The sequence below is a fragment of the Eschrichtius robustus genome, chromosome 3, assembly GCF_028021215.1.
Source record: "Eschrichtius robustus isolate mEscRob2 chromosome 3, mEscRob2.pri, whole genome shotgun sequence".
In the NCBI taxonomy this organism is placed as follows: domain Eukaryota; kingdom Metazoa; phylum Chordata; class Mammalia; order Artiodactyla; family Eschrichtiidae; genus Eschrichtius; species Eschrichtius robustus.
The window spans coordinates 37,205,762-37,225,072 of record NC_090826.1 but is presented as its reverse complement, the minus strand read 5'-3'; the positions used below and the strand labels follow the sequence as shown (position 1 = coordinate 37,225,072).

The 19,311-nt window shown below is 45.7% G+C and overlaps 1 protein-coding gene across 2 annotated transcripts in view; it reads left to right on the top strand.

Moving 5' to 3' along the window:
* Positions 1-14,394, top strand: part of EIF2B3 (eukaryotic translation initiation factor 2B subunit gamma) — a 153,685-nt gene extending 139,291 nt beyond the window's left edge. For both annotated transcript variants that reach the window (XM_068539757.1, XM_068539759.1), the window contains 2 exons: positions 6,166-6,269; positions 14,175-14,394. In XM_068539757.1, coding sequence (XP_068395858.1) covers positions 6,166-6,269; positions 14,175-14,227 — 157 coding nt within the window. In that variant the 3' untranslated portion in view covers positions 14,228-14,394. The remainder of the gene's footprint in view (positions 1-6,165; positions 6,270-14,174) is intronic.
* The last annotated feature ends 4,917 nt before the right edge of the window (positions 14,395-19,311 follow it).

Genomic DNA, 19,311 nt, shown 5'->3' with positions numbered 1-19,311 from the left:
CTGGACCACGAGGGAAGTCCCCCCAATACTGTACTTTTTATATACTAGATACCTTGTAAGTATTTACTGAATGAAAAATAGAGATCCCTAATTTAAGCCCTCCTACTGTAACTGACTATCTGTCAAAAGAGCCCTGTCAACTTCTAGAAAAAGTCATGAAGTAAGTGCTTTACTCCTTCAAACTCACCAAAATGAAAACAAACAAAACCAGAAAAGGAAGCTTCATCTGTAATAAAACTAGATAACTGCCATGTACCCATACGCAGACTAAAGAATATCTGCCAGACACAATGAAATTTAGGTCAGATCCAAAGAGAACACCGACGATCCAAAGGAGAAATGGCAAACACCACTTTTGCAAAATCTCAAGGCACATAGAACTGAAAGAAAAAAACATCAAGGCACATAGAAGGGAGAAAACCAGGCTGGCCTCATACTTTTCTGTGACAACATTTAAGGCCAGAAGACAGTGAAACAACATTTAGAAAATTTGGAAGGAAAACAGTTGTGACCTAAGAATCCTATATGGTTGAAATATAAAATCATCAGAAATACTCCAAGGCTCAGGAGACTTGTCACCCATGAACCCTCTGGAAAACTGTACTCAAAGACATAATATAGCCAAGGAGGTCATGAAACAAAATACTGACAAATGGGTAGGTTGAGTATAAAAGTGAACTCCCTTAAACATAAAATTAAGTCTGTGGCAGTTAGAGTTGAAAAAAGATCATAATTGTTCAAAGAATTCTGTCCATGTTTCTCCAGTCACACTTTTCAAAAAACCAAATTATAAAATTTTGGCAAGATCTCCTGAACTTAAGGGGCTCCTTCAGACTTTTGATTCATTCCCTACTTGGAACCATTTGCACTAAGCCCATCTTCTTAGACTACTACAGCTTATTTCTTTTAAGATTGTTACATCCTGGGAATTCCCTGGCTGTCCAGTGGTTAGGACTCCACACTTCCACTGCCGTGGGCCTGGGTTCAATCCCTGGTCGGATAACTAAGATCCCGCAAGCCGCACGCAGCATAGCCAAAAATAATAATAATAAATTTTAAAAAATAATATTGTTACATCTTTACTTTTATTCCCCCTGAGCCCTTTTTCTTAGCCTCTGCTTAGGGAATATAATTAGATTTCTGAGGAGGAAGACATTTTTCACTACTAAACCTTTATACAGTAAAGGGAGGCACATAGAACTAAAAGGAAGAAATGTTCAGCCTGCTCACTGGAGTCAGTACATTTTAATCTAGAGGACCCAAGAGCAAGAGTGACCAGAGACAGGAAGAAAGTTGAGATGTTTCTTCAAGTATTGTATCTCGTTACATGAATTAACCTGGATAAATCTCACAAATATGATGCTGAAGGAGAAAAAAGCAAGTTGCAGAAGGATACATAGAGAATGATAGCATTTTATATAAAGTTTTTAAACTTTGCAAAAGAATACTATATATTGTCTACTAATATATGTAGTAAAAATGCTTAAGATCAATAAATACCAGAGTCAAATAGTAGTTACCTCTGGGAGGAGAAGGAGGGAAATGTGAAATAAAGAAAAATACTTTATTTTTGTATTGTTTTTTGGTGGGTACACAGGTGTTCTGTATATTCTCTGGACTTTTCCATATGCCTGAAATATCTCATTAAAAATAATACATGTCCTCTCCGCTTCCCTCCCGAAAAAAAAAAAATAATAATAATACATGTTCTTCATCTAGAGGAACACCTGGACCAGGGCCTCTTGGGCCAATATTAGGAGCCTCTGGCATCTGAGAGATACGGGCAACTCAGCCATAATCTTTGGGCTGAAGCAGTGGGTTGGCCTAAAGCAGACCTTCAGTCACATGCCTAAAAAAGCTACGTGTATCTCCAGTTCCTGACTCTTTTCTCCCCCAAGGTTATGAGTAAGTTTAGAAAGCCTGCCAGCTAATCCCCAGAGAAGAACCTGCCTGTCCTCAGAGTTAACTAAGAAGTTTCATGGCTCTTTACCACACACTGCCAGTCAGCAGCTGAGGCAGAAGCCCGTGGCACCGTGGAGAGTCACTTACCACTGTGTAGGCTTGGGCACATTGCTTAACTTCTGTGAGCCCCACTTTTCTCTGTAAAAATTAGAATAAATACCACCATTCCTGCAGGTTTGCTAAAAGGATTAAGTTACATAACGAATATAAAGCGCTTTGTGTAGTGACTGAGCTGTACTAGACATTAGATTTACGTGAGTTCCCTTCTCTCTTGGAATAAACTGAAGAAAGTCCTAACTAAAGCCAGAGGAGGAATGAGAATTTGGAGGCACTCTTGCTTCCCAGGTGAGGGTTTCTTCCTCCTGTCATATGTTATGATATCTTGGCAGTGATCTTACAATAAGCCTCTGTTTTTCTCATGGCCACCTCTCCACTGAAGCATTAGGGTTCTCGGGGTAATTTCTCAAGGCCTGCAGCTTTGCTTAAAATTTGACACCACCAAGAAGTGAGGACCAAAAGCCCATTAATCTTAGCCATCTCCGAGCAGCTTGTTAGAGAACACAGCCAGGCATCGGCACAGCAGAGTCCTTAGTACCAAGCTGAGAGTTAAAAGTAGGATTCAGAAACTGTAGTTCTGGCACTGGGACCAGGTCTTTTCATGAGCTGTATAGGAAGTACCTCCCCTCCTGCTTTAAGCACTGAGGAGAAAAGGCAAAGTCTTTACTGTGGATTGGCGACCTGGAGGGGGGCTAGTTTGATATGGTAGTGTCTGTCCTTCCCCTCCAGCCTGAGCAAACACACATACTACCTGTAAAGTCCTTAACCTTGGAGTTCTTTCTGGACAAGAGGAAAGCTAAATTGGCTTAAAATTTTTCCAAAGTACCTCAGCCTTGCTAGGTGACTTGTGACTGCAACAGTGATCATGGGAAACAATTGAGAAACAAGTGGTAGAAAAGATGTCACACTCACTAAGCACTTTGTCGTCTCAAAGCCTTTCACAGAACCACTGAACAAGAGCTTCAGAAGAGCCCCCAGCTTCCCATCAATCAACCCACTTTTTCCCTATCACACCTGTAGACTCGCTAGTGGTGGTTTATTTGTCTCAGAGGGAGTTACACACAAACTGGATGAGACAAGCAATAAAGCAATATGGGAGGTTCCTGAGACCTTAATCAGACCTGTTAAACATAAGGAGAACCCAGGCTATCCATTGGTGTAGAAATTTGACCTCAGTCATTCCAGATTCTTCCTTCCAGAAATGGTTCCCACTTGTGTCCCAGATTCCAAAATAGCCATTTAGTACTGTCTAATTATGGCTGCTGGAGTTCCTGTTGGCGGTTTCTTGTTTGCTGACTATGTTTACCCCTAGCCTAACTCCAGAGCATGCTACTACTCTTAAACTACTGAGTAGGAAGCATCCCCTTTCTCCCACTTTGAAAAAAGAAATGAGACTTTTCAGTGACAAACTTCTAGCCAGTTGTAAGCCTGCTAGGTCTCAGAAGCCTCTGTGTCTGAGGCTTTCTATACTTCCTTACTCTTCTCTTGGGGTGAATTTTCCCCTAGGAGCAGGAGTCACCCTAACCACTGACTGGACTGCTTTTCCTCAGGCAGAGGGCAAATTGGAAAGTGCTGGAAGGTCCCTTAATGCCCACCCACTGAGTGTATCCTGAGTCTGAGCCAAAAAACAAACTAATACTAGGACTTCCCTGGTGGTCCAGTGGTTGAGACTCCACACTTCCACTGCAGGGGGCATGGGTTCGATCCCTGGTCGGGGAACTGGGATCCCACATGCCGCATGGTGTAGCCAAAAAAAACCTAAAACTGTTTCTACCCATCTCTAGCCCACACCACAGAGGTGCTGTGGCTTTGGCCTTTTGCTGCTTTCCAACAAGCTTTAACCTTCTAGAAGAATAGAGATAAAAAAGGCTCTGGAATGCCATAAAGTGCTAAAATTCCTTTTTGGCAGTTTACTAAAGTTTTGGCATTTGGGAAGAATCTTTTTCTTTTTAATATTTATTTTATTTTATTTATTTATTTTTTGGCTGCGTCGGATCTTAGTTGCGGTACATGGGATCTTTCGTTGCGGCTTGTGGGCTTCTCCCTAGTTGTGGCGTGCGGGTTTTCTCTCTCTAGTTGTGGTGCGTGGGCTCCAGAGCGCATGGGCTCTGTAGTTTGCGGCACGCGGCTCTCTAATTGAGGCACGCAGGCTCAGTAGTTGTGGTGCACGTGCTTAGTTGCCCCGCGGCATGTGGGATCTTAGTTCCCCGACCAGGGATTGAACCCGCATCCCCTGCATTGGAAGGTGGATTCTTTACCACTGGACCACCAGGGGAGTCCCACGGAAGAATCTTTTTTTTTAATGGCCTGTGCATGATAGTTTTAGTCCTTGGAATGGCCTCTTTTCCATCCGCCATGCCTCCTGGGTTGCTTGAGGATTTTTTTTTAGTTGGTGTTTTGTTTTGTTTAAATGGATACTCACATCCTTCCTACTCACCTCTTTCTCCCCTCCAGCTGCCCACTTCTGACTCTTTAGGGTATTAAATATTCCCTTGTTAGGTTAGAGCTCCTTCCACAGAGCCATCTTGGCTCAAAAAAACAACTAGGCAGGGCTTCCCTGGTGGCACAGTGGTTAAGAATCTGCCTGCCAATGCAGGGGACACGGGTTCAAGCCCTGGTCCAGGAAGATCCCACATGCCGCAGAGCAACTAAGCCCGTGCGCCACAACTTCTGAGGCTGTGTTCTAGAGCCCGTGAGCCACAACTACTGAGCCCGCGTGCCACAGCTACTGAAGCCCGCGCGCCTAGAGTCTGTGCTCCGCAACAAGAGAAGCCACCGCAATGAGAAGCCTGTGCACCGTAACCAAGAGTAGCCTCCGTTCGCCCCAACTAGAGAAAGCCTGCACGCAGCAAAGAAGACACAATGCAGACAAAAATAAATAAATAAAATAAATTAAAAAAAAAAAAACAACTAGGCAGTCCCAGGCTTCCTCTAGCCTTTTCTCCCCTTAATTTCTTTCTTTCCTTTTTTTTTTTTTTTAACCTTATTTATTTATTTGGTTGTGCCAGGACTCCTTAGTTGTGGCTTGCTGGCTCCTTAGTTGTGGCATGCAAGCTCTTAGTTGCGGCATGATGTGGGATCTGGTTCCCTGACCAGGAATCGAACCCAGGCCCCCTGCATTGGCAGTGTGGAGTCTTAACCACTGCACCACCAAGGAAGTCCCCCCTTCATTTCTTTGTATGGCATTATGATTAAATGTATGAATTCTGGAGTCAGGTAGACTTAGTTTTGAAATTGCTACTTGGCAGTTACGTGGTTTTAGGTAAATGGTTTAACTTATCTTAATCTGTTACCTCATCTGTAAAATTTGGTTATTTTTACTACATCAGAGGTAAAAATGGTACTTCCAGAATGATTTAGGAATGTCCCAGATGATTTTACTGATGAAATGGCTGGATTTGTAAGTCACTCCTGTAATGTATATAGAATATTTAGCACAGTACCTGGCCTGAGGTAGGTATGCAATAAATGCTAGTGAAGGTTTTCAAAAGGACTTTTCCCCCACCCACCAGTCCTCAGAAGCCAAGAAGATGCTTTTTAAACACATTCAAATGCTAAGAGCCAGTGGAGCTACTCTTGAGACTGTGGCTTTTATGAGTAATCTTTTATGTAGAATGGAGTTGGTTTAAAAAGCATCCTTTTTTTTCTAAACGAGTATGGTTTTGATTAACCAGGGTCTATGATGAGAGCTGTGGGGCACCCACTGTTTCCATAGCTGATCTCCTGGGAAGATTCATGGGATCTGAGCCTCCAGTGAAATTTGGTATATATTCCCAGATGAGAGACAGGAGCAATGGATCAGCCCAGGGACCAGGGCCAGCTTCCACCCCCAGACCAAAGGAAGAGAGATTGGATGGAATTTAGACCTCCCAGTCTGGGGTGCCTAAAGAACTGAAGGCAGACTGGTTGCTCTTTTCAGGCTTTGGGGGAATATCATGATGAGCATATACAAACTCTGATCTTCTCTAAAGCCCAGTCCTCTCCTGGCCCAGCTGAGCCATTCTGTCTTCTAATGATAAGCTTGTAGCCATTAACTGGACTGGCCAGCTAGTCCTAGCATATGGAGGAGCCAGAACCCCCAACCCATAGTGACAAGGATAGTGATGAGAGCCATGGACACTCCCTAACTTGGTTACTGTGTTACAGAAGCAACATCCAGGGCAGCGTCATCTGCAACAATGCTGTAATCGAGAAGGGAGCAGACATCAAGAACTGCCTAATTGGAAGCAGCCAGAGGATTGAAGCCAAAGGTAAACCAGAAACCAAATTACAATCACAGGTGCCATTTTTTACATATCACAGTAGCACAGATAATGCTCAGTGCTGGTGAGGACTGGGGAGCAAGCATATGCATACACGTCAGGTGAGAACATAAATTGATAGAGCTGTCTTAGGAGGGGATTGACATCACTGTCAAATTTTTTAACTTTGACTTTACAGTTCCATTTTTAAGAATTTATCTTGTTAGATAAGCTCATATATATTTATGCAGCCTTACTACCAAAAAAATTGAAAACATAACAGAAAGATCTGATGACCCAGATTGGCACCAGTACATTGCAGTGGCTGTTAGGCATAAGAGAGAAGGGCCAGTGATCCAACAAAGGCTCTGGAACTAGCTCTGGCCTCCTGCAGTCCTTGACTACCTCATCTGACCTGATAGTTAAGAGAGAGAGTCCCATAGATTCTTGGCCTGGAAGAAGGTTAGCAGCTTCTTCAGAAGCCATTTTCTCAGAGCCATCCTCAGCTGCTTAGCGATGACGCTGTGAGCTTTACTGTTAGCTAGCTCTGCGCTGTAGCTGTAGAAAGACTGTATAGTGCTTGAGAGACATGCAGACATCAGGATTTCCCTGCTGGGCTGGTCAAATTTGAATGGTCCATAATTTGGCTGGGTATTTTTAACCAAAAAGTAGACAAAGCTCAAGATCAGTAAGGATGGCTCATTCCTTTTCAGATTAGTCCTAAACCTAAAATAGGATGGGATAGGGGAGTTGCTGAAGGAACTAAACCCACCAATTCTGAATTGGTGTAAGCCACTTCATTTTCCTTCTCCCAGTAAGTAGAGGCCTTCTTCAGTTTTTTCTCCTTCCCTTTTTTAAAGTTGTATACTTCCCTTGTGAGCTTTAGACTCAAACAGACCCGGGTTCAGATCTCAGCTGTGCAACTCACTGGACGTGCACCAGGTTAAGTTTTTAATTTCTTGGCCTCAGATTTTTGAAACTAGAAAAATTGAGACAATAATACCTATCTTGGAGGATTGTTGTGAGAACTAAATACAGTTAAATGTTGTGAGGAGTACACACAGCTTCTGGAGCATACCAGGGGACTTACAGCTCCAGATACACACCATGCTCTTGTGCCTCTCCATGCCTTTGCACATGCCCCCTCTCTCTGGAATTCTTGATGACTCTGCCCAAGTGCTTTCTCTATAGAACCTTCCCTGACTCTTCCCATGATTCCCCACAGTCAAAATGAGCATTCCTTCCTCCTCTGCTCCTTTTTCAATACCTTTATTAAAGTGCATACACAAGTTATGGCTATTATTTATGAATCTACCTTCCCTACTAGACTGAGATCCTCAGGCCAAGGATTGACTTATTTCAGTATGTATCCCTAGCTCTCAGAACAGGTCCTGGTTTATCGTAGATAGTGGGAAGGGGAGAGATGAGTGAATGAATTTTGGATGCATAAAGGGAATTTGGGGGCATTTCAGGGCAGAGAATTCGGGTTCCAAGAAAGGCATTTGTGAGATAGTTGCAATTACCATGAAATCTCTTCTGGCTTTTCTTCTAAACTTATGCTGATGGAAGAACCACATACAACACCGATAAATGAACTGGGGAGGTGTGGCCTTGGCCTGAAACCACCCTTCAGCCTTTTTCTTCACTTGAGACTAGATGCAGCTCTCCTCTTCATTGCCTTTCTTCTCACATTTCAAGTGCTTTCTTCTTCTACGTATGAGAATTGTCATTTCTAAGAGGCCTTTCCTGGGTGTCACTAGTTTACCAATAACGTTCTTTGTTATAAGCATCATAAACTAATAACTCTGGCTGATTTAAGCTGATAAAGAATTCATTGTAAAGGTAGGTAGCTCACAGCTCTAAGATAGTTGCAGAATCAAGCTTAGAAAATGGGTTACAGCCAAGATTTACACTCCAAATCATTCTGGTGAGGACACTGCTGCCATCCTTGCTGAACACTGGTTATCACAGTTGGCAGTGCTACTCCAGCCGCCCAGCAGGTGGATTCTCTCTGGTTCCTACTTTTTTGTGTGGTGGCCCAGCCCAAGGTTTGTGGTGGCTGCATTAACAGGTCAAGCCTAGATCCTATACCCATGCCCTAGCTACAGGGAAGGCTGGCATTTTTAGTTCAGTTAGTAGGAGACAAACTCCACCCAGTGTCTCACCAGAGAACCTTTGAACAGGAGTGTTGGTCAGCAGCGGTGCCCCAGCTATTGGTACTTTCTGCTGTGATCCCGTGCCAGCTGAGAGTATTAGCTTAGGTGAGAGGGCTGAGACACCAGCTTGAACTCCAGCACAGGAGGCATGGATAGCCCTGCCCTCCTAGAGCGCCACCGGCCTACAGCTATTGTTTACAGCTTTAAAATGTTCTCACATGCATTGTCTTATTGGATTCTCATAAAAGCCATCTAAGGTAGGGATTCATTATTGACCCATTTGGTGAAGTGGAAACTGAGACTTTGAAAAGTTGAAATTTACCCAAGGTCATAGCTAGTACCTGACAAAACTGGGTCTTCAGCCTGAACTATTGACAGCCTCCAAAAAGACCAGAAGAAGAAGCCATTCCTGGCTTGTCTAGCAGAATTTGGTCATTGATACCCTTTTTCTCCCTTTAGTCCATCTTTCTCGGACCAATAGGAAAAATATTTTTGGACTCCATATTATGGCTCTTACTCTCCTCAGGAACGTCAGGTCTTAGCTCTTTCTCCTGCTCAGCATACCAGTTCACCCAGGCCTACCCTTGGCTTGCAGAGAAACTTGTTTTTTGAGCATCTGAGGCCTGTTGGTTGTTTCTTAAAAATAGGATTCAGAACACCAGCCTTTTCTCTGACTCCATGGAAGGCCTTGGAAGGAATCCCCAGAGCTTCAAAAGCAGCCGCTCAGCTGGTCTGTGGGGCCGCTTTCTTACCCCATCCCCTCCCCTGTCTTCTCATTGCATTTCTCTCTCCTGCTTTGTTCTCTTCTATTTGGGTTTATGGCCCCACACCATGTTTCTTCCACCACCTTCTTGCCTCTTTGTCTTTGTAAATTATCTCCTGCTCAGCAAAAAGTAGAAACATCCCCTAGTGCTTTTCTTCTTTCAGTCCCTCCTGGAGCCAGGAGCTGCTTCCTTTTGTTGTTTTTACTGGCATATTTGAATGAGTGAACTCCATTTGCCACTGCCCTAGGGTGTCCCTCCTTTCTTATTTGCTGGAACCTGGAAACTCACAGTTTCTGCTTGTTCTTCTCCCCACTTCCAGCAAAGTAATGGTGCTCCTTTCTTTTACTTTGCAAGGACCCCTCTTCATTCTGTGTGCAGAATGCATGAATGTCAACTGAATGCCAGTATTGAGGCACATCTCCCATCAGGGAGCGTAGGGATGTGCCAGCCAAACCCCTAGGAGGTCACAGGCTGCAGCGTCTCCTGGGCTTTCTGGCTCTAACTACATGCCCTCTCCTTAACAGTCCTGAAGGAGAGATGGCCAGGGAAGTCATCTGGACTTTAAACTGGAGAACCCCAACATTTCTTGCTCTGTCCTCTATGCTAGCGGGACCAATGCGTCCAGCACAGTAGTCAGTCCCTTCCTGCCACAGGTACTCCTGGCCAGTCACCTGTTCCCACTATCACTTTTCTTTTTTTTTTTTTTTTTAATATTTATTTACTTATTTATTTTGGCTGTGCCGGGTCTTAGTTGCTGCACGCAGGATCTTCGTTGCGGCATGCAGGATCTTTAGTTGCAGCATGCAGGCTCATAGGTGCCACATGTGAGCTTCTTAGTTGTGGCATGCGAACTTCTTGGTTGCGGCATGCAAACTCTTAGTTGCGGCATGCATGCGGGATCTAGTTCCCTGACCAGGGATCAAACCCAGGCCCCCTGCATTGGGAGCGTGGAGTCTTACCCACTGGACCACCAGGGAAGTCCCACTATCACTTTTCTTTGAGGCTGAGCCACATTGAGAATGCAAATTCCAAACCATCAGTGCAGCAATCAAGACCTGTTAACTATGGATGGCCCAGACAAACATCAACTCAGGTCCTCACTAGCAAAGAGTCAGGAGATGGCAAAGTCCCCAGTCAGTCGTCCTCCCATGGAGGGATTTCAGGAAAAAACATTCATCCTCAGAAGCAATGCCGTCCCCTCTCCAAATCCGAGTCATTTGCATGCCACAGAGTCACCACATCCATAGCAGTCTTCCACACCAAAAATGGGACTATCGTAACCCAGCGTAGGCCCCTCTGCCCTTTTTTAGCATTACCAGGAGAACAAGGCATTTTCTAACAATTCTGGCTTTACTCACCCCACCCAGCATGCTCAGTTAATGAGATTATCTCTGGCAAAAATCCTGGCAGCCAAGTTTGACCTCCTGCTCAAGCCAACTGAAAAGCCACAGCCAACAAAGTCAAAACCTGGGAAACTAATTGGACATTTCATTTGAGTCTTTTATTACTGTCAGTGAGAGAACTTGGATCTCTTCCCTGGTCCCACAGTGATCAGTCCTTTGGCTGTGAAAGTAGACCTGATGGGTACATAGGTCAAGTCCTGGCCAGCAGGAGTCCTCCCCAGCTTCCCAACAGTGCAGCTTTTCATATGTGACTTGTCATTCCCTTCTACCTCAACTGGTTTTTTTCCCAACTTACTTTCCTCCCTTGTACTCTTCCCTTTAGGATCTTTCCCGACCTGATTCCAGCCCAGAACTTTTCTAGTGTGTTTATCGGAACCTGCTTCCAGCCCTGGCCAAGCGGAACTAGTACTGCTTGCTTTTCCCCTTCAGGTTTCCTCCACCTTACTGAATCTCCATGAAAATATATCTTCCCCCAAAATGCCAGATACAGTCTTCCTCCCCTGAGTCCCAGTGAGCAAACCAGAGATGGTGCAGGTATTTATTTGGAGCCTAGCAGAGCAGAAGAAGGTGTTGTTTGCCTCAGCCTAACCCCTTATTAACCCCTCTGGTCTGGAGCACTGAGGACCAAGAAGTGTTAATGAAACTGGCACTGTCTTCAGAACATTCCAGTGTCCCTGGAAACTAGGAAGAGACTGGGTGAAGGAAGAGCAAATGTCAGAGTCTGGTTATGAGATGATGTGGCTAACTGATGGCTACAGAGGGATAAAGGGCAAAGAGGAGCTTTTGGAGGTGCCCTGGGAAGCTAGCCAGAGAAGCGTTTCCTTTGTTCTTTTCTGGTCAGTCTTACCTCAAGGTAGAGCCTGATTGACAGTCACACTCCAGGACCAGCCCCAGGCCTAGGGAATTTAGCAGCCTGAGCACTGTCTGGGCCTCCCTCCCATTCCTCTCACTGAAGGAAGCAGATGGCTATGAAGTATAAAAAGAATACCTCCTAGGGCAGGAGTACACAGGCCAGACGCAGCCACATCCTGTAACTTCCGTTTAATACTCATCAAGGCTCTTTACATCAATTATCTTACTGAATCCCCACAACTTTGTGAGGAAACTAAAGCCCAAAGACATGAAATAATTTGCTCAGAGTTAAATTACCAATAGAATTCAAATCTCTATGGCTCAGAGCTCTCCTATTCTGCACTGTCACCTTTTCTTCTCACATGAGATTGCCTCTGTCAAATACAGTGCTGAAACAAGAAACTCTGTGAAAGGCCTAGACCTTGGTTTCTCTTCCTACTGGAGAACATTAGAGAAATAGGCCCGAAGATGCTCTAGACCCACTAGGACCTTTGCTGTAACACACCGGATGTCTCAGTTATATTCTCTTTGACAAGGGGATTGGAGGCCTTCTCCTCCATACATGCTCCTTTTCCCACTTCTCTACCCTCACATAACCCCCAAAACACACACACCTTCAACAAACAATTACCGCCTATCTTCTAGGCTCTGGGAGGCTAGGGGTGTAAAGATGAGTAAGACTTGCCTCTTGCTGTCCAGCTGCTCACAGTCTATTATAGAGACACAGATGAGTAAAGAAATAAGTACAGTAAAGTTTCACGGGTATGATGGTAGAAGACTGTCAGGGTTAATTAAGGACAGAAGAGAGAAATTGGTCAGTTCCTGGCACAAGGATCGGGAACGTCATCTCAAAGGAGAGAATTTAGGCTAAATCTTAAAATTGTTGGCTATTTACCAAATATACAAAAGGGAAGAACCTCTCAAGCAAAGGGGAACCATGTAAACAGGCACCTGATGGCAAAAAACAATCTTATATGTTGGGAATTGAAAATCATTTGGAAAATCTAGAATATAGTGTATAAGGGAGATATAGCAAGAAACAAAACTGGAAAGGTGGATAGAACAGAGGACATGTCTGAAATCTCAAAGTCTCCAAAGCTTCGGTCAGAAACCCCCTTTCTACTGACAGAGCAGAAGTAGGCTCCAGGCTGTGGGCGGTATGAACAGAACAAAACATCTCTTACTATCAAACTTGGTCCCATCATTAACGATCTTCATTTTGCTGCACCAAACCCTTCTGAGGCTGAAGTAGAGCCTCAGGAAAGTCAGAGTTTCTGTCTTACCTATCAGGGTCACTCTCAAGCCCCCAAGTGTGGCAAGAAAGGTGTTGGACCTTTAGAAGCCAAGCTAACCCAGAAGGAATCCATTTTCAGCCAGGTGGTCAGCCTTTTCTGTCTGAGCCAATAGAACAGTGAAAGCTCTCCTGCCTCCTACATCTGCTCCATACCTCCAGGGAACAAGCAGACAGCATGCTCCTGGTTTCCCCTACCCCTTCCAGACCATTGGTTCACTGCCTCCTTTCTATAGCTCTTACTCCTTGAAAGCTAACCCTCTTCTTAGCTTTCACCCCATCATTGGTAAGCTCCCAGGGCACTCCCCTAAATATATTGAGGGTTCACAGTCTTCCCCTTTCCTCCCTCTCTTTTTCCAAACATCTTGGACAACTTAAACATATTCATCACTGAACCATCCAGCCCCTCAGCTTCACCATTCCCCAACCTTCTCCACCAGCCTTCACTCCCTTACAACTTTAGCTCTCCACTTACATAACCATACCCTATCCCTCTCATTACCCCAAACCTCTGAAATCTTTCATGTGCCAGTAGCTGTGCTAGACACTGGGGTGTGATCATAAATCCACTGCCCCTGCCCTCAAGATTCTTACAGTGAAGTAGAGATAGAGATATACATCAGGTAGAGTGTTTTCAGAGAGCAGGAAATGGACAGTTCGGAAGGGAAGGCATCACATAGTGGAGGTGCTTGATTAGGGCATTTAGGGTGAGTAGGGAGGGGAAGAAAGGCATTCTAGGCAGAGGGAACAGCATGTACTAAGGTCTAGAGCTGTAAAATAACATGGCTTCTAGGTACAAATGGAGAGTGATGGAATATAAAGCTGGAGAGGTAGGCAAAGGTCAGGTCATAGAGGGCCTTATGAGTTTGGACTTTATAAAAATAATAACGACCACTGTTTGTCAAACACTCAATGATTCTTTAACTCATTGAATCCTCACAATAACCTGTCGAGTGTGTGGTATTATTTACATGTGACATATGAGGCATCTCCCTTTCTCCTTTGAATATCTCCATTTAACTATTTAGTCTCTTTTCTTCTCACTATTTTCCCCCATTCCCTATCCTCTGGCCACACTACAGTTTTTCACATTCCTCTTTCTTACATCTTTATGTCTTTGCTCATGTTGTTCTAACAGCCTGGAATACCTTCCCCTTGATATACTGCCTGAAAAAACTCTATCATTCTTTATGACTCAGTTCCAGTCCCCCTCCTGTGTGAAGTCTCCTGAAAGCCAGGTGTATAGAGAGTCAGTCCCCTCCTCCTGTGTGGGAAGATGCTGTCTCTTCCAAAGTCCTTTCGACAAGTTGTATTCCCAAGGGCTTCTAAAGAACAGAGCCACATAGGAGAGGAATGAATGTTTATGAACACAGAATGAGAAGTAATTGGGTTTGAAATGACATATTTTGCTGCCATTTCTTAAACAATCTTTTCTTTTTCTTTTATAGCCAAACGAGTGAACGAGGTGATCGTGGGGAATGACCAGCTCATGGAGATCTGAGTTCTGAGCAAGTCAGACTCCTTCCTCTTGGCCCCCAGAACTACAGATGTTGGCTGGCCCACCTGTTTGACTCTGTATTTATTTCCCAATAAAAGAAGGGCTCCCAAAGTCATGCTGGAGACTTGGGGAGTAGTCCCAAGCTCCACATCAAATGGGCTCCAGAGATACACAGTGTGTGTTCATGTTGCAGAGACCATCTGGAGCTGGCATGTGGAACGATGGCCTAGCTCTTGTACACCGAGGTTATCAGGCAGGGGCAGCAGCTGTCCAGTGGTGAAGTTCCTAGGAGGGCTACTTTCTGACTGGCTGGCCCAGCCTAGTCCTTAAAAGCATCTCCCACCTGAAAGGACCTGGGGGTACTTCAGTCCCTGACCCTAATCAGGCTTTCTAGACCCATAGGCCTAGCTGCTGCCATTGCGACCTCTGCATATGATGTTCCCTCTACAGCTGTCAATTTGGGCAGCCTGGCCCCTGAACCTCAGTCCAGGACTTACTACTCTGCTCTCATACCTACCACATAGATTCCTGGCCCCTGACACCACGCCACCGCCAGCCTCACCCTCTAACCCCTGCCATTTACTTCCTATCCTTCCAGTCTCGGGTCAGTTTCTCCAGCTCAACTGTTATTACCTTGGAGACCCTAAAGCAATCAGGAGGCAGCCCCTGCCTAGCCAACAAGCCTATCCCCACAGGTTTTAGTGGAGGAAAGAGCAATAAAAGAAAGCCATGGTTTGAGAGAAGCCAGACCCCTTCTCACCTCCTCTTAGTGAGGTCTGCCCAACCTGGTAAGGAAGAGCCAGCAACCTATATCATCATTTGAAATTCTTTCTGAGTCTTCTCCAACTGTACTCCTTTATACCCTAATTACACAGACTGTCCTGCTTCAGATCATTGAGAAGTGAGATTTCAGTACTCACAGCTCTTCTGGAGCCCTGTGCACCTTGCCTTCACCACCCCCGCTCCCAAACACACACACTCTGCTCTTGCCTCTCCCTACATTGCTTTTACAGCCTGCAGGTGTTTGGTGGAAGATGAAAGTGGTTCCTGGGGTGAGATTTCACCTCCTAGAATTATCAAAGGAAAGGTTTCTCTTGATGTGCTCACTGTGGGTGGCTGTAATTATAAAGAATGATTTGAAATACTGGTTTCTACAGTGCTTCAAAAATCTGAAGTCTCTCAAGTTCATTTGAGTGATCTTGCCTGAATCTTAGTTGCTTTTATTGAACTTGTCAGAGACTAGATGAGCATTCCTACCCTGGGGGATCTCCACCTCCGCCAGCCTTCTTGGTTGCTCTAGAGCTCCACATTCCTCCCACTGGTCAGGACAAGGTTCCTGAAAGTTTGTCCTAATCAGACAGGAGCTGAAATGGCACAGCAGAGTGGTTGAAATTGATAGGACTGCAGGGGAGGTGGGAATAAAAAGCTGTGGTAGTGCCCAAGATGATCCCCTTTGGAGGTGATATAAAATTTGTGGGGCTCCGATGATGCTAGAGACAGTTCTGGCCTTGATGGAAGAAGACCTGCCCTTTGGAATGTTGTTTGGCTTTGGCCAAATCACTGTCTCTCTCTGTCCCTAAGTTTCCATATCTGCAAAATGGAAAAGTTGGACTGGGTAACTTTTAAGTGACTTTCTCAGGTTTTGTCCCCTCTCAGAGCTTTCTGACCCTTGGGGTCCAGGTGGCCCAAGAGGCCAGAAGACTGCTCCTTGACCGCAGAAAGGGGATAGAGGTGGGTGGATTTGGAGGTAGGGTGGGGTAGGGGAAGAGAAGGGATTGATTAAACTGTCCCAGAGCCTTCCCATACCCCTTTCTGATCTTCCCCACTGAGCTCTTGGAACCCCTGACAGTAAAGTAGAGGAAAAGCCTCTCCTCTACCTTCCCTTGCACAAGCCCATGAGCAGCTCCTGCTCCAAGGAAAGGAGGGAGCTGGAGAAAACACAGGGTGGGCTTCCCTGGTGGCACAGTGGTTAAGAATCCGCCTGCCAGTGCAGGGGACACGGGTTCGAGCCCTGGTCCAGGAAGATCCCACATGCCGCAGAGCAACTAAGCCCACGAGCCACAACTACTGAGCCCACGTGCCACAACTGCTGAAGCCCACGCGCCTAGAGCCCATGCTCCACAACAAAGAGAAGCCACCACAGTGAGAAGCCCGTGTACCGCAATGAAGAGTAGCCCCCGCTCGCTGCAACTAGAGAAAGCCAGTGCGCAGCAACAAAGACCCAATGCAGCCAAAAATAAATAAATAGATAAATAAATAAGAGTTTAAAAAAGAAAGAAAGAAAAAGAAGACAAGGTAGAAGTCCCCCAGGGGAAGACCTTGCTGAGTTTGAGTCCCAGCTGGGAGTAGCCCCCAGCTCAGGACACTGCTGCTATTGTCTCCAACAACTCCAGAATTGGCTGAGTGCCCAAGGTGCTTTGATTTCTCTTCTCTTTGCTCTATTTGTCTGCCAGAAGGCAGGAACAGCTTTTGTTTCCTTTTGGCAGCATCTACAGAGGTTTGAAATGTAGTGAGCAACTGAATGTCCACTGGCCAGCTACCTCTCCATGGGACAGAAGCCAGAAGAGCCAGGCAGGCAAAAGAATTGACAGAATCTGCCCTGCCTCTCTCTCCCAGTGATGCTGCATGAGGGGAGAGGGGGAAGGGGGCCTTTAATGCCAAATCAAGGAGGACTCTGGGGAGGTGTTGAGGAACAGGGTTCTGGGAGCTTGCCAGATCAGACAATTTGATGGCTACTGGTGCAAGAACCCCTCCCCCAGTAACCCATCTCCCCTACCTGCCAGCAAGAGCTCCCTGAGCCTGTAAGGGGATTGACCGCCAAGACTGCCCTCCAAGCTTTTTCCAAGGTGAGAGGCTGAACTTCCCAGTTCTTCACCACATTACTTTTGCCAGCCCACTCCCATCTGCAGTGGAAAGCGTCAGGGAACACTCTAGCTGGATCCCAAGAGTGAGTGATCTAGGGGTCTGCACAGCCTAGTTTAGAAGCTGTTCCTATTTCCAGAGAATTGCAAAGAGTAGACTTTTTTTAATCCACAGGTATCCCTACCCCTAAGAAGGTACATAAGCCAGGTCTTGGTATGCTGCTTTTTAAATAGTTAAATGTGTCTGAGGAAGGGGGAGAGGGGTGTGGGAAGGACCACCCAGACAGAAGGTCTAGAAAGCTCAGCTCTGATGGAGCTGACAGGGAGATAAAGAGGCTGAGCAGGAGAACACATTCTACTAGAGGTCAGGATGACCTGTCTTCAGCCTGAGCCATCTGCCACCACCCAGAAGGCTTGCATCAGGGGCTTTTCTGCCATGGATAAATGGGGAAATTCTGCCTTGATTCTTATCCTCTCTCCTTCCCTCACCATCAAGGTAAAAGGCCATTCTCTGATCTCTGGTTGCAGCCTCTAGCACTAGAGACTTGACAGGTGCTACTGGAATAAATCTGCCTAGAGGGAAGGGGCATACATTCCCAGGCTTGGCCCCTAAACATAATGGGTGGTAGTGGGGGGCTGCTAGGGCATCTGCTTCCCTCCTCCACATCTCAGGGTCATTGACTTTGCCTGGCCCAGGTAACAGAAGCCAGCCCAAAGCATGGTGAGTGAGTAGCTTGGGGAATACCAGGGAAAGAAGGCCTGCCCTGGCTCCTCCCTCATGGACCCTACCCTGAAGCCAGGCTGATGACTTTCCCCAACAGAGTGTGTGTGTGTGTGTGTGTGTGTGTGTGTGTGTGTGTGTGTGTGTGTGTGTGTGTGTGTGTGGTGTTTTGCTTCACTTTTCCTGGCACTGTTCCTCAGCTATATATATTATCTCATTTAATCCTTAGGGCAATGTCAGAGATTATGTGACTTGCCCAAGATCTCATAGCCAGTAAATGAAAGATCCAGACCTTGAACCCTGTCTTCTCCTTTTAGATTCTGTCACCCTCCCACCTCTCCCATCCAGATCTTCTCACTTCTGGAAACCTCCCTGAGTATTCCAGCTCACAGTGGTTTCCCATGTGGTCTCTGTGCTCCCTCTTAGGCTATGAACTTCTAAAAATCAGGTACTCTGCAACCCCAGAGCTTAGCAAAGGGGTGGCTCCATAAGAGACCTTAAGGAATATTTGTCTCAATCAGTAGTTAGATTTACTCCTTGGTGATAATGAATGATTGCTTTTCTCTTTTTGTTATTCCTTGGAGAATTTCTCTGGTTTGGGCCCAAGACACATACCAAGGTCCAGTGGAAGTGACTGTGAACCAGGCTATTCCATAGTTGAAGCAGGCTGTTTATAGAGAGAAAAGAGGAGCTTCTTCCCTCCCTGTTCCCTGGGGTCTGTGGCTTTAGCTCACCGTGGCTGAGCTGAGCTGTACTTAGGAACTCAACTTTGTTGGGGAGAAGAAAGGTCACTTTGGAGCTCAGAGCAGTCAGAGGGCACTAGGCCCTGGGTTAGAATTGTTGGAACTGCAGACCAGTTTCTCCCACCCTGGTGTTTGGACTTTACAAGGCAAGAAGTTTTCTCAGCAGGCAGGCCTTGCCCTGAAAGCATCCATAGAAGTGCCGGACTTTACCACAGTTGTTAGCAATGGTGGGCCTGCTGTGGAAACAGAGTCGCAAGGCCCAGGTGATTAGCAATCTATTTCTCCATGGACCTTATGTCTGCAAATCTAGCGAGAAGGAAGGAGGCCTCAAGAACTAGTTACAGCAAAGCCTCTCTACTTCCAGTCCTGATGACACCCAGCCATACTCATCTTTTGCTGTAGCCGCAAGAGCAATCTAGGGGCCCACACAACCTAGTTTAGAGGCTATTTCTATTTCCGGATAATTGCTGAGGGTACACTTTCTTTTTACACAACAGGACCCTCTTCTCTATGACAGGGAGGAACAAAGTGCTGTGCACATACGCTGCTCTTACTGTGTAGTCACTACTTGGCCAACAGCATCACATATTTATTAGTTCCTCCAAGGCATTTTGCTGGATGAATGGACCAATGGAAGTGGCAAACCTGCTAGGTGTTCACCCCCTTGGCCTAAAGTTCCCCTTTCACCAGAACTGAGGAGAGATCTCCAGGGAGATGATGTTAATTGACACAACTTTTCAAAAAGCAGTTTGGCAATGTGTA